The following is a 27,851-nucleotide window of genomic DNA, read 5'->3' on the forward strand; positions in this document are numbered from 1 at the left end:
CATACAACTTTCCTTTTCCTTGATAAGATAAAGATTATATGTAATTATTCGACAATCATCTCTTCTTTGTATACACTATAAATATGCATTCATAAAATTTACATGAATCATGCGTTAATATCAGTAAATTTAAATAGACAGATTGACGTTACATATAATGATTGGAGGTGGTATGAAAAATTGTTCCTATTAGACAATAGTATAGAAAAAATCTTCAATACAACCTAAAGTACATTTAATCTCATGTAGGAATTTGTTCTAGATACCAAGGGAGTATTATACTCCTTTCGTTAATGCTGTATATTTGTCATCATAAATATTTGTAGTGCTTTTGTATATTTACATTAATATTAATGGATTCTACTATATTTTTAAATACGCGTGACACATAATAAAAAAACAAATATTCTTTTAATAAAAAATTTACCTCATGGTGAAATTTTAGTAGGAAGAAATTGTGTAGGCTAAGGCAAAGATTAGTTGTTTCCTTTTACGTTTTTTTTTTTTTTTTCTTTTTTTGTTGAAATATTATGGGAAGTCACTATAACATGATGTTTCTTTTTCTTTCTCACTTTCTATCATCTACGAAATTGTTCTCTATAAATTAAAATTTAAAAGAAAATTATTGTAAGAATGTCTCACCTTTAACTTTTTTTTTTCTCTCTAATAAGTTGTCGAATTGATTTGTTAAAATTAGCTCATAACCATGTTTTATGATTTTGCAAAACACAATATGACAAAATCTTTATGCTCGACCCAATTGAAATATCTCAATAGCCCCTAGCAAAGAACAAAAAAAACTCTTGATTACTAATTGATGGATTTTAGTCATGCATAGTGCAAGTCGGATCGAAGAAATTCTACCCTAATTGCTTTTAATTAACATGTAATAACCTTAAATAATTAGAAATTAGGGGTTTACATACCTTAAATCTTTACACTAATATTCATATGGACGACCATTAGAATTGATCCGCTATTCTCTAGACTTGAAATCAAGTTGTGGAGCCTGATGGATGAAGGAACACTAGAAAAGAGAAAGAGATGGAAATTAAGGAGGGAGAATTTTTTTGTAAAGTTGAACTTTATGTAGAGACATAAATGTGAGAGGGTAAGACCATTTGTTCAAGACTTGAATTTAATGCTTAAGGAAACCACCTTTGTACTAACTCTACATAACGGAGTATGGGTGAATTTCGTCTTGAACTTTGTGTCCCAAGTTATCCACCTAGCTAGCCTAGCCAGTCTTTATCCCTGAAATGGAAGGCGTATTGGACAGCAGTATTAAACTGTCTTCAACCATGTAGATCAAAGGATTATTTCGTGTGAACAAGAGTTCACAGTTAAGCTCACAATTAAGATTAAGTTACCTAGATCATTAATAAAAGAAATAGTTAGTTTTATAAAATAAACAGTGTTATAATATAAAAATGACTATTTCATGGTTTAATCTTATGTAAACTCTCTTTAAATAAGATATCTTAACTTTCATGTCTCTACATGAACGATTCAGGATCACATCGTTTGTACTAACTACAAAGCATGCCACATCCATAATGTCTCCAGAATAAGGCACTCAATCTGCTTCATACACTATAGACCGCTTAGGCTATATACTCAAAATTTGATCCACGTTTACATTTCTACATAAAGTTCAAGTTTTACTCAAGATAGCCTCGAGACTTTAGTTTATTGGATTCAATATTATAGTATTCAATTTCACTAATAATTCCTCAATAACCACTTTATTGAAACAAAATATGATCTCAGGCTTTTCTACAGAAGTTTCAGGAGCCTAAGCCGCCTTTCGATTCCACGCAATATTCTTTGCACTGCACCGTGGGAGTGGAGTCAAGGACCTTTCAATATTTCATTCATATTTGTAGACAAAGATAGGCTGAGGATGGAGGGAGAGAAGAAGTCGGACGAATGAAATTCCCCTTTCGCACTCATCCATGGGCAAGATCTGGACAAGATCTCGCCCATGGATGAGTGCGGCCTATTTCTTTCTATAATTTACAAGCTACGAGCTTTAGAACATAAATTTCAACACCTATATGATTAACATTTGATTATCAATTGTTAGTGCCTCACTTGATTGGTTAAACACATATTTGATTAAGTTTCCTGTCAAGTTGTTTTCATGGTTGTCTCATAATACGTTTCAGAATATTCTTGTCTCAACAATTGTCATAGAAGTTGAGAAAGTTGTGACGATTCATTATATTCTATTGATTCTTTTTTGCTGTGTCGTGCTTTTCTAGAATATTCTTGCTTTGTTGTCAATAATATTGATTGTATCTAGTGGTTGTCTGATTGCTAAGTAGTTTATGGATGTCGTACGACCACTTTTCACTTTTTGTCAAATACTAAGTCATTTTTTATTATCATTTGATTGTCATCTAATTGGCTTCCATATATATATATTTTTTAGGTTAGGTTGGGTTGAATTTTCGTGTTATTTATTTCTTTTTTATTTTAAGTATATTATTTGTTAAAACACTAAATTCATAAACTCAAATATTAAATATCAAAATTAAACATATTTATTACAAACTTAAAAAAAATTCATAATAGTATGTATGAATTATACCATTTATACATTGTAACATATATTTTAGTAATATTAGATATTCGAAATGGATTGGATCAACCCAAATTTTAAAAAGAATGTAACTCGAACCAAATTCAATCTCGAAAAACATTAAAAAATTCAATCAAACTCAATTCAAAATAGAAATTAAATCCAATTCAAGTCTTACAATTTGAATGGAATAATGTAGATTGTTGGGTTATAACATTAATAATCTTACACGTATTTAAATAATAATAATTAAGGATTTAAGGTGAGTTATGTACATAAACTAATCATTTAAAATAATCTATTTAATTAAGGCTAAATATTCTAGGGATAAAACCTATTCCTAGATTGATTAGGATTTAATGGAAGCTAATATATAAAGAAACTTAGGCTCTCCTCTCCAATATACTAAAACAATAAATACTCAGAATTTTTCTATTCCGTTGAGTTGAGAGATCCTGAGCAAGACACAGTAGTCATTTTATAGCCAAGAGATCCTGAGCAAGACACAATAGTCATCAATTACTGAAAGATGAAATTTAGTATGTAATTTATTCTTGACAATTTGACATAAATGATCTTGAATTAATCTATTATATAGATCTAAATATGGATGTCTAACCCATTTTGGTTGAAAAAATTATTATAACAAATATAATTGAAATAACTAAAGAATGTCATCTCATTCAACTAAAACCACGATTAGATTTCGTGGAGTTCTATAGTTCGCTTTCAAAGAAAAAAAAATTATATTCAACTAAATAAATTTTCTCATGCATGATCTCTTTTCCTAAATTTGTAATTAATTACAAATAATCAACACACAAATTAAATAACCAAAATATATTTTCTTTGTCGGTTGGTGTGTAGCAATGGATTCTTCAAGTGGTTATTTACCATTACCATTGAATCATTATGTTGGCGTCAAGTTTAGGCCTACCGACCAACAACTTCTTCATTATCTTCATTGTAAGATTTATGGTCAGCCTTATTTTCAAGGAGCTGTTTTCGACTTTGATCTTTATGGTGGAGTCGAGCCATGGGAAATCTGGCAAAGTTTCGGAGGAATTGATGGTGAAGATCTTTACTTCTTCACTAAGCTCAAGAGGTCGACAACTAACTCTGGAAATTTGTCTACTCACATTAACCGCAAGATTGGACTCGTCAATGGTACTTGGAGTGGTGAGAATTCAGCTAGTCCAATTTATGTTAACAAAGATCATGAACAAATAATTGGTTATCGCAAGCGCTTTAGGTATGTGTTTCGGTTTTCGTTTTTGTTAAACTAGTTCTCAATATATATGTGTCATTGTTGGGTTTGTTTTAAGCTATTAGGGAATTGTCAAGGTATTTCTCTATTTGGTATTTTGTGATAAATAATATAATTTTGTAAATTATAGGTATGAGAATGAGTCGTTGGAAGAACACCATGGTGAATGGATAATGCATGAATATAGCTTGCATCCAGATTATTTGAGGTGTGAAGGTGTGGATCCCAATTATGTTTTATGTCGAATAAGGAAGAATCAAAGGGCTAAAAGAAAATTAGAAACTGAAAGTGAGCTGAAACAATCAAACAAGAAAAGAATGAAGGTACGTGAGATCTCTAATAATGAAAGACCAAAAGCAAAAACAAAAACAAAGAAAAGATGTGACGAGTTACAACCAATAGATCAAAGAGCAATAATATGTGAGACAATCTACAACTCGGATATCAGACATGATGTGAATACTCATCAAGATATTACTGTTGTGGATCATGTGCCAAATATGACCACTAATCAAGATAACATAAATGAAAACACTAGTTTGGGTACCAAAGAATACGTACCTTGCATGTCCACTGACAACGAATTGAGAGATGAGTTCAACAATGTTGACTTTTCTACTTATTTTCAAAACAACTTCAACGAGACATCATGTACTTTCAAAGTTTGATTGGACATAGTCGTTATTCATTGTATAGATATGATGTGGAATGCATTATTATTAATGAACTATCATTTATTTATTATCATTTATTTATTTTTTGTAATACAATAAATATTATTCTTTGTCGCTCCAAATAACACCTTAGTATCTATCTATTTTCATACTACAAAAATAATTTAAATTCTATATAAAAAAAAATTATATTGAAGTATTGACGGAAGTAACAACCAAAGTTCCAAAAAATCCAATGAAAATCAATGAAATTTAGATTAAACTTTAGAGAGCCGCTGAATTGAAACATCTTCCATAAACATATTATAAGTTATAAATTTAGATTTAATTTTTAAGTATTTCTATTTTGTTGATTTTTTTTTGTTGTAATTCAGTTTCTAATAGATATTTGTTATGTGTGATTGTCTTGTATTTCTAATTTAAATTTTAGTTTTGGTTAAATAGTTTCCAAAATTTTGAATTCTATATCTATTTAATCTTTAAATTTTTAAAAGTGTCAATACATCTTAAACTTTTCATCCTCTATACAAGTTATCTATAAGTCTATCTTTATTCCGTCAAACTATCACGTTAAAATGTTAAACGTTGCAACAAAGTTTGGCCATTCATACGATACATATCCTAAAAGTAAAGAAGAGTTTTTCTTTTCTAGATCCTTTTGACAATACAATACCGAGAAATTCAACATGAAAAAGCAAGCTAACCCTAAAGTGCTCAGATTTAAAGTGTCCTAATCATCTTCTTTTTTTTTTTTTTTGTTGATGCTGCTTTTAAGATTTTTTCAAAGTCTATAAAAAAAAATCATACAAATAACATCAAATCACAATAAACACATTACCAGGTTCATGCGAGCATATATTAAAATTTTCATACATTTTCTATAACAAAAATTATCTACTACGACAGTTGTTTACATTAGAAATTGGAAAGGAGAAAAAAAAAACTGAAAACGAAAATTAAAGGGTTTTAAAGCTTTCCCTCAAATCAAAATTTCTCCCAAATTAAAAACCTTCGTTCCTCCCGAAAGAAGTCATCTCCAAATGTAAAAAAGGTCATCTTCGGACGATGCCAATTCCCATCACCACCCTCTCATTCTCGTCTCCTCACTCTAGCGCCTGTCGTAACCTCATCTACCGAACGACAAAGCCTCCTCTATTGTAACCTATTCAATTTGTGTCTGTCATCTCCAATTCGCTGCAATCTCTTCAACGTTCAAACTGTAGTCGTCACCTCCTCTGTCGGTAAGTCATCTGTTCCTCTTCTCTTTCTCTCTCCCGTGAAGTTTTGCTTAAGAGAGAAATTTCCTACTTGAAATTTTTTCCAGATTTTCCATTACGCAAAAAATTTCCTTTCTTCCTTTTTCTAATTTGATGATGATTATGAAGATAATCACGAGTGTTTCATCTCCAGATTTTTGTTCTACTTGATTCATATTCGTTTCTTTGTTTTCTTTGATCGAAACTCTGTTTCTTTCCCAAAATTCGACCGCCACGGAAAAGCTTTCCTTCAAGGATTCGCTTAAAGCACTTGAAGTCGATGTTCAGCATGTCAATACGCTGTAACCCTCTTCTTCTTTTTCTTTACGTATCAATTTTTTTTTAAATTTTTTTGTTTGTTTTGTTTGCTATAAATCGTTGTGAATTAAGAAACTGGTTCTGATATGTGTATTGCTTGATTTAGTTTGTTAACTTTCTATTGCTTGTTTTGGTTTTCTGTAGAAGGTACTTGTTCCACTGTCTACAGTATAATGGACCGTTTACTTCTTGAAACTCAGTACATTGTTCAATGGTGGATAAGGAATGTTAATGTGTCCTTTAATATAATGTCGAATCAAAGTTGACTTGAAGCTGAAAGAGAACAAGACAAAAAGGTAAAAGGTCTTGAAAATGAGATGTTTATTTAAAGAAATTTGGGTTTAGGATATATTCTTTTATTATATGACACCTCCCCTTGTCTTTATAATTTTATATAATACTATTTTGGTGATGTGTTTTTTTGGTTTTTCTGCTGTACATTTTTTCACGAGAAGATTGTTCTTTGATGTTTAGAGGAGCCTAATACTTCATCCTTAGTTGACCTTAGTTGAGAAAGAGCTCTCCAACTCTAACCTAAAAGGAGCTTAAAGATAAGTATTCGTTGACAGCAGTAGGCAGTAGGCCTTTAATTATTTATCACATTGTGAGGTCTAATTGAATTTCTTCAACTTCAAATATTTTTGTCATTACACTCTTAAATTAATTAATTTTAGTTTGCTATATCTATGCATAAACAAATTTGTGGATTTTAATGTTAATATGTAATCTTCCAAATATTGTTGGTTGTTGATGGAAACACCAATTGACATTTCGACTTCTGTTAGTACTTACTTTTATATACCCACAATTCTTTCTTATTTGTAACTTGTTCCATTCTATTGGGATTTTTAATTACAAGTTCTTTTAAAAATTGTTTATCTATCTAACTTGTGTCAATATTTATTTATGCCATCAGCTTTACGAATGTGTTTTGGTTTTGGTTTTTGTTAAACTAGTTCTCAATATTTTGTTAAACTAGTTCTCAATATATGCATTCATATAACCTGACAATATAGGGTTATTGATTTGGTTTTTATAAAATGAGTGAAAAATTTGTTCATATAACCAATAATTTAACTACACCATTCTTAAAAAAAAATCACTCATCTAAATGAAGTGTGTTGTTCATTCACAAATTTTTCTATTTAAAAAAAACGTTATTTTGAATGAGATTAGTTCAACGTGATTATCTTTGGATTGAACAGCTTTAGAGATTAAAAAAAAAAATTTACTCATGCCTATAACTTTGGTAGTCCATTACGATTTACCTTTTTTATTAGACGTTATTTGATAATTATTTAAGCTTTGTTTTTCTTTTATTATTGTTTTTGAAAATCAAGCCTATATCCATTACTTTCGGCTCCAAATTTTTTCTTTTTTATTTGCATTTTATAAATGGTTTAAAAAAACAAAGCCAAAATTGAAAAACTAATACAAAAAAATATACCTTTTAAAATTTTATTTTCTATTTTTGAAATTTGGTGAAGAACGATGCAAAACATTGGAGTGATGAGAATAACATAACTTTAATTTTTAAAAATAAAAAAGCCAAATGATTACCAAATATGATTTAGTTTTTTATTCATGGATTTTTGAAAATTAATCTTTAAAAAAACTATTATTTTTAAAAAAAATAAAGCCAAGACGTGAAAACTATGTTATTGTTTAAATTTGGCCATATAAAACTTTCCGCTTGTTGAACTAATTTCTTTTGTATTAGTCAAAGAATCCTGACATTATGGTGTGTTGATTATTACCTTAGTGGTTCATTAGGTTATTTTCTTAGTAGGGTTGTCATTGTCCTTGGTGAAGAACAACTACTCAAGTTTTCTTTTGCCCTGCATGCTATATTGCTTACTCTTGGAGAGATTGTCGTTTCGATCTGATCTTGTATGACAGGTTGTGTTTGACAAGTTGTATAACATATATAAGAAGAGAAGTTGTAGTGGGTTAGGAGGAGCCTAATGACATTATGGTGATGGAGTGAATAATTCAGGGGAGCTTAATTCTATTAAGGAGAGTCAAACAAGTATCAACTACTTAGGGAGTAGCCTAAGTGATCGTTAGTCTAATCTTGTTGTCTATCAAGATTTCTTGAAAATTAAGTTGTTACCTGTAATCCTTTTCATTTACTCTAGTGAGCGTTCTTCTTATTCGAGCATACTCCCTTGGACGTAGGTGTTGAACAACGAACTGAGTTACCAATTTTTTTATGTAATTCTTTACTTGTTTCACTTTGTTAATTAATTACCTTGTTATAACTTTTGAACTAACATTCTATCACTAGTTTATATACGTTGTTTTCTCAAACTAAAATAATAGTTTTTTAAAAAAATATATTATTTTTTTTTGTAAATATCAGGTGCAACGGAAAAACATTAAAATAAATTGAGGTTTAGTGTAATGCTACTAGTAGAGTAGTTTCTGAATACGGGAGAGCGACTTGTCCATAATCCAGTGAGTGCTTGTATATCTTCTCATAAAGCGACTGAGATTTTTCTTCTCTGGTAAAAATTCTCCTATTTCTTTCTAACCATAAAGACCAGAGGGTGACGACCGCCATGTTTAAGTGGATGATTTGTTTTTTGGACTTGGGTCTGTTTCTGCAAATGTATTTGCATAGGAGAGCAGTGTTATCAAAGTTGTGTTAGATGATTTAGAAGAGTTTCAACCTTATCCCAAATGTCTTTGCTGTATGGACAGATGCAGAATAGATGATTTCTGTTTTCTTCATTTTTCTTGCAAAGAGCACACCAAGATGGATGTAAAACCCAATTTGGGAGTCTTTTCTGTAAAACTTCAGCCGTGTTTATACTTGGAATAAAAATTCATCTATATTCAAGAAACGTGAAAACCATTGTATAAAATTTGGTAGGAAAAAACAATGCATAAAATACTTGACCTCCAACTTTAAACGCATATATATTAAAGAAAAAAGCTCAATTAATTTAAACAACCTCAAACACTAGAATTCTACAATGAAAGGGAAAAAGAGAGAGGGGGAAGAGAATTACTGAACAGGGAAACAATGAAGAATTGAAAACACTGACCATTACAAACTAAAAGCAAAATTAATTAAAAACCAATGGATTAACCGAAAATAAAATCATTGAGAGCACCAAATATCAAACTCTGAACAAGAGAATACATTGTACCCCCAAACACCGATCCCAAGTTACCATGATTCATCTGATGAGGATATTGATGATTATTATTGTTGTTGTATCCAAACTGAACATGATTATTGTAATCCGGAGGATATCCCCAACCATGAAAATGATCAGGTTGGGATGGTGGCCCCATCGCCCAGGGTGGAGGCGCATGGTGGTGTATCCCACGTGAACGTGAAGTCGAGGAGGCTGCTGTCGATGTTTGAAGGCAATTGATATGGATATTGACATTACAAACGTTGCAGCCATAAACCCAGAGAGAAGAAAATTTAGCTTTGCAAATAGAACAACGGCCATATGGGAGCCTGTAGAGGCGGAGCTTATGGTCGGGGTCTTTGACGTGGCGGAGGCTGTTGGGAAGGCGAGTGCAAAATGAGTGAACATAGAAGTGGCAGTCTTTGCATTGGTAGAAACTGCTGTGGATGGTTTCACGGCAAACGTCACAACTCAGGTGAGTTCGAGAGTACGGATGGTGGGGGTTGCGAATCATATTGTGAGTAAGCGGGTGGTGGTGGAGGAAGGAGGAGAGTCTATGGGAGTAGTCGTCGTCGTTGGGGAGATTCATTGTTGTCAGAGCCATTTCTCTCCGTGATGAGTAGAAAAGAAAAAAGAGAGAAAAATGGAGCTCTTGGGTTAGTCGTGTTGTGTTATAGTGAGCAATATTTTATACATCATAAAATTTGTAAAAACACAATTATATATTGATACTATTCATAACTTCGTTCCCTTAAATTGATGTGACAATTTATATATTTTAAAGTTTTAATTAGAGGAGCAATTTTTTTTTTCAAAGTATAGAATTTGGATTATATTAGGTGTAAATAAAAAAAAAAAAAAACACTAATGACCTATTTTAATATACATTATGTAATAACATAATAGCCTAAAGTTGTTCTTTATTCTACACTTTACAAGTTTTATTGGTTAAATATCTCTCATTTGATTTTAGTTTTATTTATTTTCATGTTTTTATTTTTATTTTTGGTTTTTTTAACGAGATATTATTCTTTTATCAAGATACTTTTTTTTCTTCAACACTTCTTTTCTTTCAATATACATTGCTAACATTATATTCAATTTAATTTTGCATCACCATATGCAATGAGTTTTTTTCGTATATAATAATGCATCTGTATTTTTCTTGTTTTGCAATATTTTCATAGTATATCTCTCAAATGTATAATGTGGTATATTTACTACTTTTTTTTTAATTCCATAATTTCTCATTATCTTGTATCTTTTCTCAATATAGAATGTATTTAGTAATGTATCATCTATCATTCGATATGTAATGAGTGTTTTCATATAGACTGTGTTTTCTTTCTTTCTTTCTTTCTTTCTTTTTTTTTGCAATATTTTCTTACGTAATTAATCTTTTATAGTATATTTCTCAAATATTTAATGTGAATCACGATAACATTTTTTAATTATATATAATTTATGATCATGTAACCTTTTAACAAAAAGAGACGTGAAGAATAAATATAGCTAAAATTTAAATAAGAAATATATTTAACCAATAAAATCACTAAAATGAAGGGATCTAATAATACACACTAAGTAATACACCATAAATAATAGTAATTACAATATATATCAAATTAAATACAAAATCGTATTTGATAATATTTAAAGTTGATTCTTTTAATGTAATTAAATGGTAAAATTTAGAGATGGAATGAGTACTCAGATTAATTTTGTCCTAAAATTAAGAAATGAGAGGTGAATTAGACTATAACTCTAAGTCTTTGAAATATATATATATATATATATATATATATATATGATTGTAGTAGCATCCACCTTTGTGTTGTAAAGAAATTAATGAAGAATGTAGCAGCTTCCTTTTTCTAAATTAGAGGGGGAAAAAGTGTTTGGAATAATTCAACATTTGGGGCGGATTTATTTTTTGTGATTCATTACACATTACATATGTATAAAAGTTAAAGCTAAAGTTGAAAACAAATACAACTCCCTTCTCGAATAAATAAATAAATAAAGCTAAAGTCTTAAGTACGAACCTTTCCTTTTTTGTTGCCTCTTTTCTTTTACAATCTCAAATAATGATTTTGTAAATACGTGTTTCACATTATGTAATCTTTTACTTTATTTTTCTTCTTCTTTTTTTTGCTTCTGTGTTGTCTTTAAAAAAAAGAAAAAAACATACTCATGACTACTTCTTTCAAAATCACAAAACATGAAATTAAAGATTGTCACAATTGAAAACCCTCATCTATGTCAAATTTTCAAATTTGAATATAACTATATTACAACACTTTTCTTTTTTACAGACCCAAATAAATGTCAGTCTAAGTTATTCAGATACATTTTTTTACGTTGACAAAAACATCGTCGTATTCATGTTAGGAGAAGTTCTTGCCGATGAAATTAAGTTTAGTTGGCATAAGTACCTTTTCTCCAATGTATGTTGTTACGTTAGCATACAAGTTGTGCTGACAAAGCTCAGCTTTGTCTATATAGTGTATTTTTCCTAACGAAAAATGTTGCGTTGGCATATAAGTTGTCCCTACGAAAATACATGTTTTGTCAATATAACGGTTCTTCACATTTAAAAAAAAAACATATGCTTGTTGACGTTGCTTTTGTTAGCACAAGTGGTTTACAATTTTATATATAAATTGTAATTGCTAAATAAACACTTTTTTCTCAATAATATTTAATTATGGACGAACAATAATTAAATCTCAATTGAGGAACAAAATATAACAAAAATAAGCTTGTATATTGAAAATAAAATTAATATTCAATTCAACAATGTAGCGCACGTTAGTAGTATAAATACATTTGAGAATTGCCAAGTTTTCACAAATCTCGCACATACATCTTTTCCTAAGCCAAAGTTTTTCATTCTTTTCACTTTTTGCAAATCTCCTATGCTAAAATAACATTTCATTCTCCTAATCCAAAATAAGTAAGATGTGTTACAAGAAAATAAGTAGTACTCTCAAAATCTTCTTCCAATCTCCAAAAACCAATGTTTGAGAATTCAATTTAGAATGGTATAACCTAAAATAGAAAACACAGTAAAAGTGACAAAGTCCCAACAAATATGATATAATGACAATAATAAATAAAGTAAAAACTAAGAAAATAGCACATAATATGAACATAAAAAATGGATGCATTCAAACTACACAAAGAATCAAAGTTTGTTGATGATGGATACATATATTGAACAAGTGGCCGTCAAATTAATAGCACATAGTTTGAATATAACAAAAATATAATGACAAAGTCACGTTTGTGGGTGTGATCACTTTGTTACTTTGGAGAGATGGATGTACGTAAGTGCCAAAGTAAGATAAAGTAACAAAAGTTCATTAGACCACTCTTATACCCTCTATCATTATTTGGTCTCCTTTCACTTTTCAGTTCAATATCTTCTTTAACCTTCAAAAAATCTATCATTAAGTTTTCTATATATAGAAAATTTTAATTTATTATTAAAATTAAAAGTTCTTAGAGTTTGTTAGGGAGAATTTTCATAGTAAAAAAAGTATTATATTTAATTTACACTTCATATTTGTTAACATATGATAGAGTAGAGGTCTCTCAGTATGTTCTATTATTTATAACCCTCAATGGTCTCTCATTTAAAATGGTGGGGTTTTAATATTTTTTTTCTTACTAATTTTCTAATTTTAAGAGGATCTTTGTTAGTGGTTTTCACCAAATTTTATTAGGCTAAATAATAAAAATTAACGCTGTCTCTTATAAAATAGTTGTTAATTTTACTCTTTTTTGTTTCTTAAAGAAGTACTAAAATAGTGTTTGATAAATTTTAGGAAAAAATGCACAAACGACACTCATTGATTACAATAACACTTCTGAACTATCGATTTGATCAATCATATATCCCCTTAAAAGTTTATTATTGGTTGCAATCAATCCTTTGGTTAAATAAAATTTTATTCATATTCATATTCATATGCAATATCCATACGTTATTAAAACGAAACTCAAATAAAGACCAACATGCAAAACTAAAAAAATACAACATACTAAGTAATTAAAACGGAAGTCAAATAAAGAAGAACACATAACTTAAAAATATATAACACACTTGACATTTCACCACAACGGTCAATCCATGGACAGAGAGCAATTGAGCAAACATTGACTTTACAATCTTTAAGCGGAACGATGTAAGGGGCAGCATAGCCCTAACCAGCCCTTCATAATGCCCAAGACATTTGGGCTCTTCAACCTCAAATACAGATATATATTACACACTTCAAAAACAATACTCTAACCGAGATATTCCGTTAATACCTCCTGACCCCTCATTATAAAAAAAGAAACGCTAGATTAATCTAAAAAGAGAAAAAGATCTTTATTGAGCTAATTAAACAAAAGGCTAGAGATGAAAGAAGCACCAATACTTCCAGCAACAGATGAAGCCATGGATGTCAAAGCCCTACAGTTTTTCTTACCCTTGGATTGAGGAGGAGGAGGAGCTTTTGTTGTTGGCGCATCATACATGGGGTATCCTTCATACAAACTAGATTGATAAGGATAATAATCCTCATATTCATGATAGCTACATTGATGATCAGGAGGAGGAGCTCTTGTTGGTGGTGCATCATACTTGGGGTATCGGCCTTGATAATTACAAGGAGACCGGTGAGGATAATAATCCTCATATTCATGATAGCTAGTGTGTCGAGCACGATGAGGACGAGAAACTGGTGCTTTGTACTTAGGATATGATCTTTTATGAGGATAAATATATTCATCGCTGTGATAACCATATGTACTATTCATGTTTGGACTGTGCATGCCAAATAACAAAAATATGAATATGGCAAGGGTTAGGGTCCTTTAGAGGTTGAGAGTTTTGTGACAACATATATGATCAGAGAGGCAATATATATATATAATACTTGAGAAATTTCAAAACCATTTGTCATCCTATTACAATAAAATTAGTAAAATATAGTGTGGCAACTTTAGGATTTGTGTTAATTATTATGCCTCTATACTTTTGAGAATTAATTTTACTAATTCAAACTCTAAATCTTTCCAAAAATAAATTTGCATCCACCGACCACCTTTTTGTTGTATAGAAATGAATGCAGCGGCTCCCTTTTGTCTAAATTGGAGGGAAATTAAAGAAGGGTTTGGAATAATTCAACGTTTGCGGCGGATTTATTTTTCGTGTTCATTACACATTGCATGTATACAAATCTAAAGTTAAAAATGTATAGAATTCTTTCTCCAATAAAGTTAACAAATAAAGCTAAAGTTTTAAGTGAATTGTTACTCTTTTCTTCTATAAGAAAATCTCAAATAATGATTTTGTGTATATGCTTGGTTTCACATAATGTGTAATCTTTTAGTTTATTTTTTCTTATTTTTGCTTCTATATTGTCTTTTAAAAAAAGTTATAACTTATTTGTATAGTTTACCAATTATATTTTTATATATTGGATAGGGTAATATTAAAATTTTGAAAAGATTAAAAAAAAAAAAGTTAATATTTGGGAGAAGATTTGAAAAATGATAGAAAACTCCATCTAATGTGTAGGAGATCCATGGAAAAACCCAAAACAACTAAGACGATAAATAAGTTTGTTGGAAAATTTTAATATTTAAGAAAAAATCTCCCTATTTGATCCCACGTTACATGAAAGAAAAATTGTAAAACCATTTTTAAGAAACGGTGCTAGTTTAATTTTAAAGACAAAACCTATCATTTCTAGGCCTTTCTTCAATTTGTTTTGTTTAATTTGGGGTGACTCTTCGTCTAATCATTTCTAACCAAATTACTGAAAATAAAAATTAAATTTATTTTAGATTTTTAACATCAATATTTGAACCGAAATTACTTTTGACAATTAAAAAAAAAAAAGTGATTTAGGTTATCTATTTTTAAAAAATAAGCAGTGAAACTTTGGTTGTAATTAAAAGTTATAAACTTAATAACTTCTAAGAAATTGTGATATAACACAGCTTTAGAGGAAACCTTATAGTAGATGTGTCTCAAAACTAAAATTGTTGTGTTTGTTAATAAGATTAAATTTTTAAGGAAAACAATTTTGATTAGGTAGAATGATTTAGGGATTAGTTACAATAAACACGTTTTAAAATTCTAAGTATTTTCAAAGGTGTTTATAATAAAATAATTTTGTTTAAAAAAATTCCTTCACAAGCCATTCCATTAAAACAACACACTAGAAATTAAATAATGTTTTCTTGTGAATTTGAGGGCAACAAATTGATTGATTTTCCTAAAGGAAAAAAAGAAAGAGGTGAATTTCATATCTACATTTGGTGTCATGTGGTGATTAGTTCTAACTTTTATGGCGGAGTTTCTTTGTTTGGCTTAGTTCATTTCACACACATTTAAGATGAAATTGAACATATGATTTTCGATGATCGCGACGGCAATAGAAGAGTGTGATTCAAGTAATGATTTTAGAATATATATTATACACACACATAAGCAACCTACTTGATTTTCATATCATAAATATTTTCAAATTTATTTATCTTGAATTATATATAAATATATTTGGTTTCGAAAGTGATTTTATTTTAAGAATTAGAATTATCAAATTTCTAAACTTAAAATTGACAAAAATATTTATTCTTCAACTTAGGGTAATTTAGGCTTTTCAACAAATGAAGTAAATGAGGGAAATTCTTGGGATGATTCTCCTTCAATCAATTCTAAACCAATTATTGGAAAATTGAAGCTTAAATTATATATTTTAGATTTTTGGAAAATCAATATCTATCATATTTTTAAATATAACATAACAGTACAAAATATAAATATAGTATCTACGTCTATCATTCATAAAATCTTAAATTTTGTGGTATTTTGTAAATATTTGTTCGTGTTACGATAATTTTCTTTTTTCAAATATTGATATTAAAAAATAATTTAACAATAAATGAAACAATTTTATTCTCATCCACTCTCTTGAATATATCTCAAGGAAATTTATTTGTAATTCAAACTTAATAAACTTGTAATTTGTAAGAAATCATGTTATAAAAGATTCAGTAGAAAACTTAATTGCAAATGTTCCCAACTTAAATAAGTAGATATTTTGAGAAATTATACAACAACGATCATAGTTACAATTATATTTTCAAACTTTCAATAACAATAGTTGTTCTCCTAAACTTCTAAAAACGTCAAAATTGAACCTTCAAAGTTACAATAATGGTAAAAATAGATATACAAATAATAAAGATCGAATCATCGAACCTATATAATCAATACAATTTATATAATTATGAATGAAGATCCAATTTTAAAATTTAGATAAATTTTAAGATATAATTTTAAATTTTAAATGTTTAAAGTACAATTGTAACTATTTTTACGACTTGACTTTTTTTTTTTTTTTTTCTTGTTGTGCAGAGATATTTGAAATGGTTGAGAGAAGAAGTCTCCAAAACCAATTTCTCTACACTTACCAGTTACCAGAGATGTAAAATCGAAAACTGATTAATTCTAAACAAAGAAAAAAGTACTCATTCACAAATTGCTTAAATTAATTACATGCTTTGTTCATCAACATGTTTATATTTATTGGGTCTTTTAACTTTTTTTTAAATTTCTAAAAAATATATGAACTTTTCCATACGTATTAACTTCAAAACTTTTTTTTCTTTAAAAAAAGATGGAGACTTGGATCAAGACGTGCACTTATAGTAGCTTTAAAATAGTATTTGTTACTAATGTTCAATAAATTTTTTGGTTCTTTTCAAATTCATCGAGTAACAATTTTCGAACATGTGAGCATCCCGAATTGAATAATTGTCACTTTTTATCAAAGGTTTAAGAAATCCAGTAGAGAATTAAAACAACTTCATTTTTTAGTTATTTTGATTTTGATTTTGATTTTTTCTTACATTGGCTTGTATATTTAGTTTTCAAATTTTGGCATGAATTTTTTTTTTTAAGTCATTAGTAAATAGTAGATAACAAACAAACGGAACTTGAATGTGAAAATTATACTGTTTATAAGCTTAATTTAAAAAAAAAACAAAAACAAAATTGTTAGGCAAACATGGAGTAATCTTTTAAATGGTTAAATTATTATCACAAATAACCCTCAACTTTTTTTCTTTATTTAAAGTATATTTTTATACTTTCAAAACTTCAAAATTTACTCAGGTTTTTTTAGATATCTTTAATTCACGTTATTCGTTAATTTTTACTTGTTAGACTTTTTCAGGATATCTTTAATTCACGCTGTTCGATAATTTTTACTTGTCAGACTTTTTCACATATGGAAACTACGTATGTTTGGAGAGTGTTATATGATGAATAAGTAATTAAAATAATTTAGAATCCATGCTGATGAGCCTAAGGATTATTTCACATTTGAGGATATGGTGTGACCTAAAACTGATTCATTGAGAAAAGAAAAGAGGAGACCCAGTACTGTTTTTCTGTGACCAAATTCTTCTCTCATTCATAAACCCCGAAGCTTTCACTTCAACGCCTGATTATAGATCAGACACCAATTAATAACTTCTCATCATTAAATCATCCATAAATTATTATCATAAATTAAAGGGATCAATATCACTTTATACCTATACTCTTAAATTACTTTAGCAGTTTGTTTTTTTCTTTTTTTAACAAAGATTTTAGGAGGAGAGATCTACGTTAAAACATCTCAGTTATATTTAGTATTTGCAGATTTATTTAAGATTTTCATTAGGACGAGAGATCTACATCTAAGCATATTTTGGATCATTAGAATTCGGTTAACTCTTTGGTAAATCATTTATGAATTTAACTAATACTATAGATAAAGGCTCAAATTATAAGCTTCACACCAAGTAAATAGATACAAAACCATTAATTAAAGAAGATGGAAGAATATAAATTCTGATTATATAACATTTTTGTGAGCTTAGCTTCATAGAAACTGAGAGGGTAAAAAGGTAGAAGATGAAAATGGAAATCTAATTTAGAAGCCAATAGGGAATCCAAAAACAAAACTAGACATCACACCGACGGTCAGTCTACCAACAAGAGCAAACATTGACTTTCCAAGCTTCTTTCCCCCACTTCCCGACGACGCCTCTGTCGCCGGATAAGAGTAGTCGGGAACGCTGTAAGGGGCGGCGTAGCCATAATGCCCATAATGCCCATAATGCCCTCCTCCCATACCAAAATGACCAAATTGCCCACCATAATTATTATGATACCCACCATTATTCCAAGAAAACCCACCGCCGGGAAATGGAGGTGGTCCCCCACCCCCCCACGGCGGCGGTATCCCACGAGAACTACTCGTCCCTCTCACTCCCCCACTCGGTTGTTGACTCGGCGGCGAATCGTACGGCTCCAAAAGACAGTCAAAATGAATATAGACTCTACAAATCTGGCATCCATACACCCAATTAGAAGAGCAATCTTTTTTACAAACTGCGCAGCCACCGGACGGCGGCTTTTGGAGGTTCAAAGCATGTTTGTTGTCGATGAGATGGTGGAGGGTTTTAGGAAGTTGGGTGCAAAGTGGGTGGGCATCGAAATCGCAGTCTTTGCACCGGTAGAAGAGTCCGTCAACGGCGTCCCGGCAAATGTCGCAGATTCGTTGGTTGAGACGAGCACCGTCAGGCTTACGGAGGACGAGAGTGAGGGGGTGGTGGTGGATGGAGGAGGAGATGAGTTTCTCAGGGCAATTGGCACAGTAATCATGTAGATCGAAGTTGCATGAATGACATCGGAACCGGCTCCCGGAACCGGAGGTCTTGCATCCGCCGCAAATGTAATCGTGGCGGTCGTCAGAGTGGAGTTGTAAAGGGTGGTTTGGATGAGTGAAATGGAATTTGGTGGTGGTGGGTACCGGAGCCATGGTGGTTGCTGGGGTTTGAGAGAGATGGGTTTGAAGAGATCATATTATTATAGAAAGAGAATTACGCGTTTTATTTTTAGTTTTTGGAAATTAGAAGACTTTGGTAGTTGACTTGCAACTTGATAGAATTGGGTAGATGCATACAAATTATTTTGACTTGGTTATTATTATTATTAAGTTATTTTTGTTGAACTTAAATTTATAAGTCATGTATGGTGTGAAATTAACAAATTGTAGGATATCATCTGGGGAAGATAATATTGTAGAGTAATTTTTTATTTGAGGAATAAATTGATTATTGCGTAATTTCATCTCAGTAAATTTAAGGGTTGTCTATGCTCTTCAACCTTCAACCTCCAGTGGGTGGCATGGATTATTATACCCCACTTTATCTTTGGGTGCTAATAATAATAACTCTTTGTTTTCGGCTATTAAATCTAACCATAAAATATTATATCATACCTCAAACTAAAATAGTTTATCATTTAAACCGTATGAATTATTCTGTATCTATATATCTTTTAATACCTAAAAAGTTAGGTCTCTTTTAGTTGAAGGTAAAAACTCAAATCCTAACTTTTTTTTTATTATGTTCGTGCGAGTCTTAATATCACATCAATTATTATAATTTATATGTTTAATTCCATGTTAAGTTTTCTACTTTTTTTTTTTTTGTAATTGATATATACTTAATTATGTTTGTAAATCTTTGTCAATCTCGTTAGTTATTAGGAGTCATAGTAATAGTGGGTCTTGGTTTTGTGAATCTTGAAATCAATCAACGACCACTAAACTAAATCAATCAATTTTTTAAAAATAAAAGTGGTATAAAAACGTGTGTCCTAGTTCATCCTATGTAAAGAACAAATTTTTGGCTTTGCTTTTAGTTTTTGGAAGAAAAAAATCATCCAATTTTTTTTTTTATTTCCACATTTGATTTGGATTGGTTTGTTTAAAATTTTAAAATAAAATTGAGTCTATTTCATTATGTATAGATTGAAATTGGACTTAGTTTATTTTTTATATCTGGAAAATTTTGTAGATAAAAAATGTAACACACGCTCTCTTTTGATTCATTTTTCCAACAAAAACCGATTCAAACCATTACTCTTTGGTTTTCTTCTATATACAAATAAAGTTGTCCAATTTTATAATTGAAAAACGAACCAAGCAATGAATCCATGTTTTGATTTTTAGTAGCAGCACACCTATTAACTGTATATATATAAAATTCTGATGCAAAGAATTTGCAACATGAGATGGTGCTTCTTTCCGTACAATTATGGCAGACTCATTTCTTGGAAAAGCAAATCCTAGTCCAGTAGTCAGAGGTAGAGAGAAAGCAAACAAAATGCAATTATTGCTTCTTCTTTTTTTCATTTAACTTTGGTGTGTTGTGATTATATCGCTTCACCCGTAGTTTCCGAGAAATAGGACGATTCAGTGAATTAAATGTATTAAATTTATGTATTGTAATTTAGAATATTAATTTTATAAAATCAATTTAAGTGTACATGACGATTACGTCAAAAGATTGAAAGTAACTGTCGTATTTAAAGGAATTGTTGTAAATTATTGTATGAAAACAATCAAGATTTGGTAAATTAAATATACCAAATTTATGTATTAAATTTAGAATATAATTTTTTAAAAAAATTAATAAATTAATCGCACCTTAAAAAATGTTAAAATTTTGATGTTGTATTTTAAAAAAAAATCTTTCAAATTTTTTATGAAATTTATGGATTGAAGTTAAAAAGGTGAATTTATTAAAAATAATAATAATTTTACTGGTGCATTGCGTTTCATGTAATTGACTTCAGTCTATAACTTCCTTCCTGCAAATTATTTTGTTCTTCATATATCGTTTTCATTTAAATAAAATTATGGTGCTGTATTTAGGTTAAATTAATTGTTAAATATATGTAGTTTGTGTATTTAGAATATCAATTAAAAATTAAAAATATAATTTATTCATACTTAACGATTCAACGATAAAAAATGTTGAAAATGAACATCCTCTTAAAAAATTGTTTTACAAAAAACTAAGATAATTTAGTAAATTAAATATATATAATTTTTCTAGGGAATATGAAATTTAAAATATAATAATAGTTGATTCACCTGAAAAAGCTTACATAAAAAGGGTTGAAAATTGACATGGAATTTAGGAAAATTAATATAGCTTGTTTTAGGAAAATATGAGAATATAATAAATTGAATATACAAATTATGTATTGAATTTAGAATAATAATTTTTGAAAAAATAATAATAAAGAAATAATTTTCGTAATCATTTCTACTTAATTCTTTCTCACACAAATATTATTATAATTATACTGCCATTTATAATAATGTGATAACGAACCTTCTCCCTATCACATTTGTGACAAGATTGTCATAATTGATAATCCTTTTCCACATAACACTTTCTTTCCCCAAAGCCACAAAAAAAAAAAAAAAGAACAATAAAACACCATTGGATGAAGAATTACTGTTAAGCACCAAAAGAACCGAAAATAAACTCAAGAATAGCACCTGCCGTTAAGTTTTGAACCACACCAAACATTCCAGCCCCCAACATTGGTACCCAACTCGGCCGCGACGGTGGTTGTCCACCATAGTTGTTACCTCCATGAGGATAACCAACATGATGATTAGGATATCCCCAATTAGGCTGACCTCCGCCGTAAGAAAAATAACCACCACCATAACCATGCGGATGGGGAGCCGTGGTCCACTGCGGCGCTTGGCAATAAGGTATCCCACGGGTTCCCGTCGGCGAACCGTACGGCTTGAGAATGCATTTGGGATGAATATTGACTCGACAAACGTCGCAGCCATAAACCCAGAAAGAAGAACAATCCTCTTCGCAAATAGAGCATCGGCCAGAGGAGAGCTTGCGGAAGGTGAGTTTATGGCAGCCGTCGATGAGGTGGCGGAGCTGCTCAGGGAATTGGGTGCAAAGTGGATGGACATCGAAGTCGCAGTGATTGCAGCGGTAGAACATGCCGTTGATGGATTCACGGCAGATATTGCAGCGGCGATGGTTCATTTGGTGGATCAGAGCAAGGCGGTGGGAGTGGAGAAAGGAGGATAATTCCTTGGGGGGATCGGTGCAGTACAGGTGGATGTCGACATGGCAATTAGCTTGGCATCGAAATCGGGGGCCGGAGCCGACGGTTTTGCAGATGTGGCAAGTGTATTCTTGGTCGTCGGAATAATGGGTTAGAGGATGGTCTGGATGGAAATGGGAGATGAAATGGTGTGTGGGCACTGGTATCGCCATTGTTTATCTCAGCACTGAAGTTTTCTCCTTAAGTGGGAGTTAATTTAAAGGGGTGTGGTACTCTAGACTTGGGACTTGGGGAAGAAGAAACAGTCTTGGTCTTCCTCTTTGCCATTTTGTAGTCGGGTCTACCAATAATAAAACACACGCATATCACTCACATGCAAATATCTTGAACTTTCTGACAACTTCAATACTTGGTTCTCAAAATTTTCCATTACATTTCAATATTTTCATCCAAATTTTGATATCTCAATCAAAGTTTTTTTTTTTTTTTTTTTCTCTTAACCTACAAAATCTTTATCTTCAAAAAATAAAAGATATTTCCATTAATTTTCCCATCATTTTACTTCAAACTTGAATTGATGTGAGTTTTGTAATATTCATCACATTTTCTTTTAAGCTATGTCTATTTGTAAAGTTAATTTCTTTTTCCTTTCTCCTTTTTATGTTGATACGTTACATTTAATGTTATATGAGTTTTCTATTCTTTGGTGTTATGTTACTTGAATGCTATATGAATTTTTTATTCTTATCGTGTTATATTATGTTAGTCCAATGCTATAATTTTCTATTTTTGTATCCACTGGATATAAACAATATACAATTATATTATATCCAAATATTTCAGTTTCTCTAATTTATTAATTAATTTTCAATAATAATTACACAAAACTTTAACGTTGATCTTTTCTCTTCTTGTTTATACTTGCATTCTCTCTTACCTAAACATCTCACCCTCCATCTTGAATCTTTCTATTCCTCTCTTAGGATGTTTGATTGCATCTCATACGTTGTCTTTTTTGGGGGATAATATTGCAATTGAAGGAATAATTCAAACTTTTTTAATTAAGAATGCAATGAGATACTCATCATTTTAACCACTTGAATTCTAATTTACGTTTATACAATCACTCCATATATATATATAACAGGATACAACTAGTCAAAATATATATATCAAGTAGTTATTTTAAATACATAACATGACTCATTTGCAATTATTATAAGATATATTAATAAAAAAGATCTCTCTAACGGTGTTGTTGTGTATTATCATGTTATACATTGAGCCTACAAAGTCAACTAAAGACGATACATATGCCTTTTAGTTTAACAACATGCAAGAAGTGATGGTAATTCAAATTTTCGACTTTTTATTTATCGTATATGTTGAGGAATATACTGAAGAATATACCTTGTTTTCTTTATTGACCAAAGTAGTTGTGTATTTATACAAGGTTAATTACCCAAATTAGACTAAGCCTAATTTATTTACATTAACATAATTACCCAAATTAACTAAGCCTAATTTATTTACATTAATACCCTCCCTCAAACTCAAGGTGGTAGAGTAGCGATCAACTTGAGTTTGGTAAGTAAGTGACAAAATCGATTAGATGGCAAGGCTTTGGTGAAGATATCCGCAGGTTGTTCAATAGTAGAAACAGAACGTAAGAGGAGGGTGTTGCTTAGGAGGTGGTGACGAACAAAGTGACAGTCATTTTCAATGTGTTTTGTACGTTCATGAAACACATCATTGTGAGCAATCTGAATGGCACTACGATTGTCACAATGGAGGAGGGTAGGACCCTGTTGAGGGACACCCATATCGGCAAGGAGCCACCGAAGCCATATAAGTTCAGCTGTAGCATCAGCCAGAGCACGATATTCAGATTCCGTACTGGAACGAGATATAACACTTTGTTTCTTACTACGCCATGAGATGAGAGAATCACCTAAGTAAAAACAGTATCCTGTAGTGGATCGTCGATCAGTAGGATCCCCCGCCCAATCAGCATCAGAATATCCCGACAACACAAGGGAAGACTGAGATGAGAATTGAAAGACCATGTCCCAAGGTGCCTTTGACATAGCGAAGTATGCGTAGAACAGCAGTGAAATGAATTGTTCGAGGAGCAGCCATAAATTGACTGACAATATGAACAGCATATGCAATATCTGGGCGAGTTACTGTTAGGTATATAAGACTGCCAACAAGTTGCCGATACAAGCTTGCATCGTCAAGAGGAACACCATCAAACGGAGTTAGATGGACATGAGGATCTAACGGTGTTGAAGATGTGGTGGAGTCTGTAATTCCTGAGCGTGCTATTAGATCAGATGCATATTTCGCTTGAGATAACAGATAACCATCTGAACGGTGAGAGACTTCAAGACCGAGAAAGTAATTGAGAGATCCAAGGTCTTTCATCTCAAAATGTTGACCAAGATATTGTTGTAGGTCGGATATGGCCTGTTGATCATTACCAGTAATAATCATATCATCAACATAAAGAAGGAGAAGAACAATACCATGAGTTGTCTGTCGTGTAAAAAGGGCATTGTCGTGAGAGCTGGAGGTAAATCCAAGTTGAGTAATGGTGGAGCTAAACGTGGCAAACCAAGCTCGTGGAGCCTGTTTTAGACCGTATAGAGCGCGACGAAGGAGACACACCTTGTTGGGAGGAGGAGAAGTTCCCTGAGGTGGCTTCATATACACTTCTTCAGATAGGTTGCCGTTAAGAAATGCATTTTTGACATCCATCTGAAAAAGAGGCCACTGTTTGGCAGCAGCAACAGCTAACAAGCTGCGAACAGATGTCATCCGGGCAACAGGGGCAAATGTTTCTTCATAGTCAATCCCATATTCTTGTGAGTATCCTTTTGCAACAAGCCGAGCTTTATAACGTTCAATAGTTCCATCAGAGTGAGTTTTGATTTTGTAAATCCATTTGCAACCAATGGGTCTTTTACCGGGAGGTAAATCAACATAGTCCCAAGTGTGCGTCTTTTCAAGAGCCTGTAATTCTTCATCCATTGCTTTCTGCCATACTGGGTTAATACTGGCCTCTTGATAAGAGGTGGGTTCAACAAGGGAAACAATGGTAGAAAAACAATGGTAATCAGTGAGATGAGGGGGAGGTTCTCTTACCCGGGTAGAGCGACGAAGAGGAGTAGCAGGTGGCGATTCAGGAACATCATCGGAGACAGACGGTGGATCCAGATTTGCAGTAGCAGGTGAAGATTGTGCAAGCTCAGTATCCAAGGTGGGTTCAGAGAGAGGAAAAAGGTCAACAGATGTGTTTGTAAAGAAAGATTGAGGACTAGAGAAGGAGGTGTGGAAGGAGGACAAACGAGAGAACATAGTGTGTTCCCAAAAAGTGACATGCCGAGATATCCGGAGTCGGTTGGAAAGAGGGTCCCAACAACGAAATCCTTTGTGTTCGGTGCCATAGCCAAGGAAGCAACAGAGACGGGCACGTGGTTCAAGTTTATTGTGTTCATGAGGATGTAACAGAACGAAGCAGGCACTACCAAAAACTTTGAGTTTAGAATAGTCGGGAGAAATACCATATAGTTTTTCGAACGGAGAGGTATTTTGAAGGACAGAGGAAGGGAGACGATTGATTGTATATACTGATGTAAGGGCAGCTTCACCCCAGAATTTTTCTGGACAAGAGGCAGAAAGAAGGAGGGCACGTACTGAGTCAAGAATGTGACGATGTTTGCGCTCAGCACGTCCATTTTGTTGAGAGGTATGAGGGCAAGAGCGCTGAACAATAGTGCCCTGTTGGGAAAGAAAAGAAAGAAGGATGGAATCTTTATATTCCAAAGCATTATCAGTGCGAAGAATTTTGATGGGAGAGGAAAATTGAGTGCGAATCATGTTAGCAAACTCAATATATGTGCGAGATAATTCAGAACGATGTTTTAGAAAGTAAATCCATGTAAATCGAGAGTAGTCATCAATGAATAAAACATAGTAGCGATAACCATGAACAGTAGTAATTGGGGCAGGACCCCAAATATCAGAATGCACTAAATCAAAAGGTTTATCACAATTAGAGATGGATTGAGAAAAAGATAAGGCAGGTTGTTTAGCAAGTTTGCAATTCAAACAATTAAAAGGAACAAATTTAGTAAGATTAGTCAAATTGTTAACAGAAATTAAATGACGAAGTTTTTCAGAGGAAGCATGACCAAGACGAAGATGCCACTGATATGTGTCAGAATCAGTGACCGAAGCAGAGATGGAAGAAGGAGATGAAATCCGAAGTGATGTGAGCTCAAACAATCTTCCCACTTTGCGACCCGTTCCAATCGTCTGTCCCGTCTGCGGATCCTGAACCTGACAACCATTGGGAGAAAATGAAACATTTAAGCCCAGATCACATAATTGACCAACAGACACTAGATTAAAGGTCAGGTTAGGAACACAGTAAGTATGGGGAAGATGTACACTGGGAGTATCAATGGTACCAGTATGAGAGATGTTCATACAATTACCATCAGCAGCATAAATAGGAGGTAAAGATTTTGTAGGGCTAGAAGTAGACATAAGAGAAGAGTCAGAGGTCATATGATTACAACAGGCAGAATCAAGAAGCCATCGATTACCTGATGAAACAGCCAGAGCGGAGGATGATGAAATTAGTTGATTCAATAAGCTCTGAAGATCACTTATCTGAATGAGGGATGAATCATCCGAGGTCGCAGCAACAACAGATGAGGAACCATGTTTGGTAAAAATTTTCTCTTTTGTGGAAGTGCTAGGAGGTCGGGGTGGTCTGGTAGGGCAGTTATCCAGAATGTGGCCATGTTTATGGCAGTACCTGCACTCTATTTTAGGACAGTTACTAAATTTGTGACCAGAGAGCTTACAATTCTTACAAAACATATTTGCGGCTCTGTTGGGAGTGTATGTGCTAGCAAGGACAACATCAGATTGTTTAGTAGAGTTGATGCCAAGACGCTTTTCTTCAAACAGAATTTCTTGAATAGCTGCATCTAATGAGGGTAAGGGATTCCGGTGTAGTAAAGCAGCTCTAACAGATTCATATTCTGGACGTAATCCCATAAGGACTTTAATAAGGCGAAGATGATCTTTGCTGATGTTCGCTTGGTCAAGTTGAGTCCAAATGGGTTGAAGAACTGCCAAATATTCATTAACAGACTGACCAATATCTTGATTTAGATTTACAAGTGTACTGTGCAGTTGGTAATAATGGGCTAAACCAATAGACTTGAAGCGTGTAGACAAAAAATCCCATAATATTTTAGCATCATCAAAGGCATCAAACTGTGCATGTATAGCGGGAATAGAGGTGTTACCAAGCCAGGTGATAATTTGATGATTTTTACTGTCCCAATCTTCGAGACGTTCAATGAATGTGTTATCCCCTTCCTTTGCAGTTGGTTTGGTGATGTCGCCAGTTACAATGCGCCATAGTTTTCTTCCAATAAGAAAACTTTTCATTTGATTTGCCCATGTGATATAATTTGTACCATCAAGTATGGTAGAAATGGGTCTAAAGATATGGTCTCTCTCCATTTTGATTTGAGGTTAACAATGCGGATTTTCGGCCGAGTTTTGACTGATTCGTGACTGGATTCGTCAGAGATTCGGATTGGTGACGTATTTGGCGGCTGAGATTTGCC

The 27,851-nt window shown here is 31.9% G+C and overlaps 4 protein-coding genes and 1 long non-coding RNA gene across 5 annotated transcripts; 2 read left to right on the forward strand and 3 right to left on the reverse strand.

Annotated features, from left to right (window-relative positions):
- The first annotated feature begins 3,453 nt into the window (after positions 1-3,453).
- LOC101203005 (NAC domain-containing protein 83) lies at positions 3,454-4,519 on the forward strand. The gene is made up of 2 exons (XM_004142144.1): positions 3,454-3,836; positions 3,982-4,519. Exons 1-2 carry the CDS (start codon positions 3,454-3,456, stop codon positions 4,517-4,519), a joined length of 921 nt encoding a protein of 306 aa, XP_004142192.1.
- Positions 4,520-5,379: 860 nt separating this feature from the next.
- Positions 5,380-6,874, forward strand: LOC116403380. Its single transcript, XR_004216151.1, has 2 exons — positions 5,380-6,083; positions 6,244-6,874. It is a non-coding gene; the product is annotated as an uncharacterized LOC116403380 (long non-coding RNA).
- A 2,099-nt stretch (positions 6,875-8,973) lies between these two features.
- On the reverse strand, positions 8,974-9,928 carry LOC101202768. Its single transcript, XM_004142143.3, has one exon. It carries the CDS (start codon positions 9,847-9,849, stop codon positions 9,190-9,192), a length of 660 nt encoding a protein of 219 aa, XP_004142191.1. The 5' UTR covers positions 9,850-9,928; the 3' UTR covers positions 8,974-9,189.
- Positions 9,929-18,101: 8,173 nt separating this feature from the next.
- Positions 18,102-19,179, reverse strand: LOC101223041. Its single transcript, XM_004142142.3, has one exon. It carries the CDS (start codon positions 19,118-19,120, stop codon positions 18,230-18,232), a length of 891 nt encoding a protein of 296 aa, XP_004142190.1. The 5' UTR covers positions 19,121-19,179; the 3' UTR covers positions 18,102-18,229.
- Positions 19,180-21,404: 2,225 nt separating this feature from the next.
- On the reverse strand, positions 21,405-22,551 carry LOC101222803 (diacylglycerol kinase theta). Its single transcript, XM_004142141.3, has one exon. It carries the CDS (start codon positions 22,407-22,409, stop codon positions 21,618-21,620), a length of 792 nt encoding a protein of 263 aa, XP_004142189.1. The 5' UTR covers positions 22,410-22,551; the 3' UTR covers positions 21,405-21,617.
- Between the last annotated feature and the right edge of the window lie 5,300 nt (positions 22,552-27,851).

The sequence above is a fragment of the Cucumis sativus genome, chromosome 4 (genome assembly GCF_000004075.3).
Source record: "Cucumis sativus cultivar 9930 chromosome 4, Cucumber_9930_V3, whole genome shotgun sequence".
Taxonomy (NCBI): domain Eukaryota; kingdom Viridiplantae; phylum Streptophyta; class Magnoliopsida; order Cucurbitales; family Cucurbitaceae; genus Cucumis; species Cucumis sativus.

Bases quoted from the DNA above. Each gene is read 5' to 3' on its own strand.
- LOC101222803 (XM_004142141.3), bottom strand. From the start codon at position 22,409: ATGGCGATACCAGTGCCCACACACCATTTCATCTCCCATTTCCATCCA.
- LOC101202768 (XM_004142143.3), bottom strand. From the start codon at position 9,849: ATGGCTCTGACAACAATGAATCTCCCCAACGACGACGACTACTCCCAT.
- LOC101223041 (XM_004142142.3), bottom strand. From the start codon at position 19,120: ATGGCTCCGGTACCCACCACCACCAAATTCCATTTCACTCATCCAAAC.
- LOC101203005 (XM_004142144.1), top strand. From the start codon at position 3,454: ATGGATTCTTCAAGTGGTTATTTACCATTACCATTGAATCATTATGTT. The intron at 3,837-3,981 runs GTATGTGTTTCG...TGTAAATTATAG, and splicing joins GGTTATCGCAAGCGCTTTAG to GTATGAGAATGAGTCGTTGG.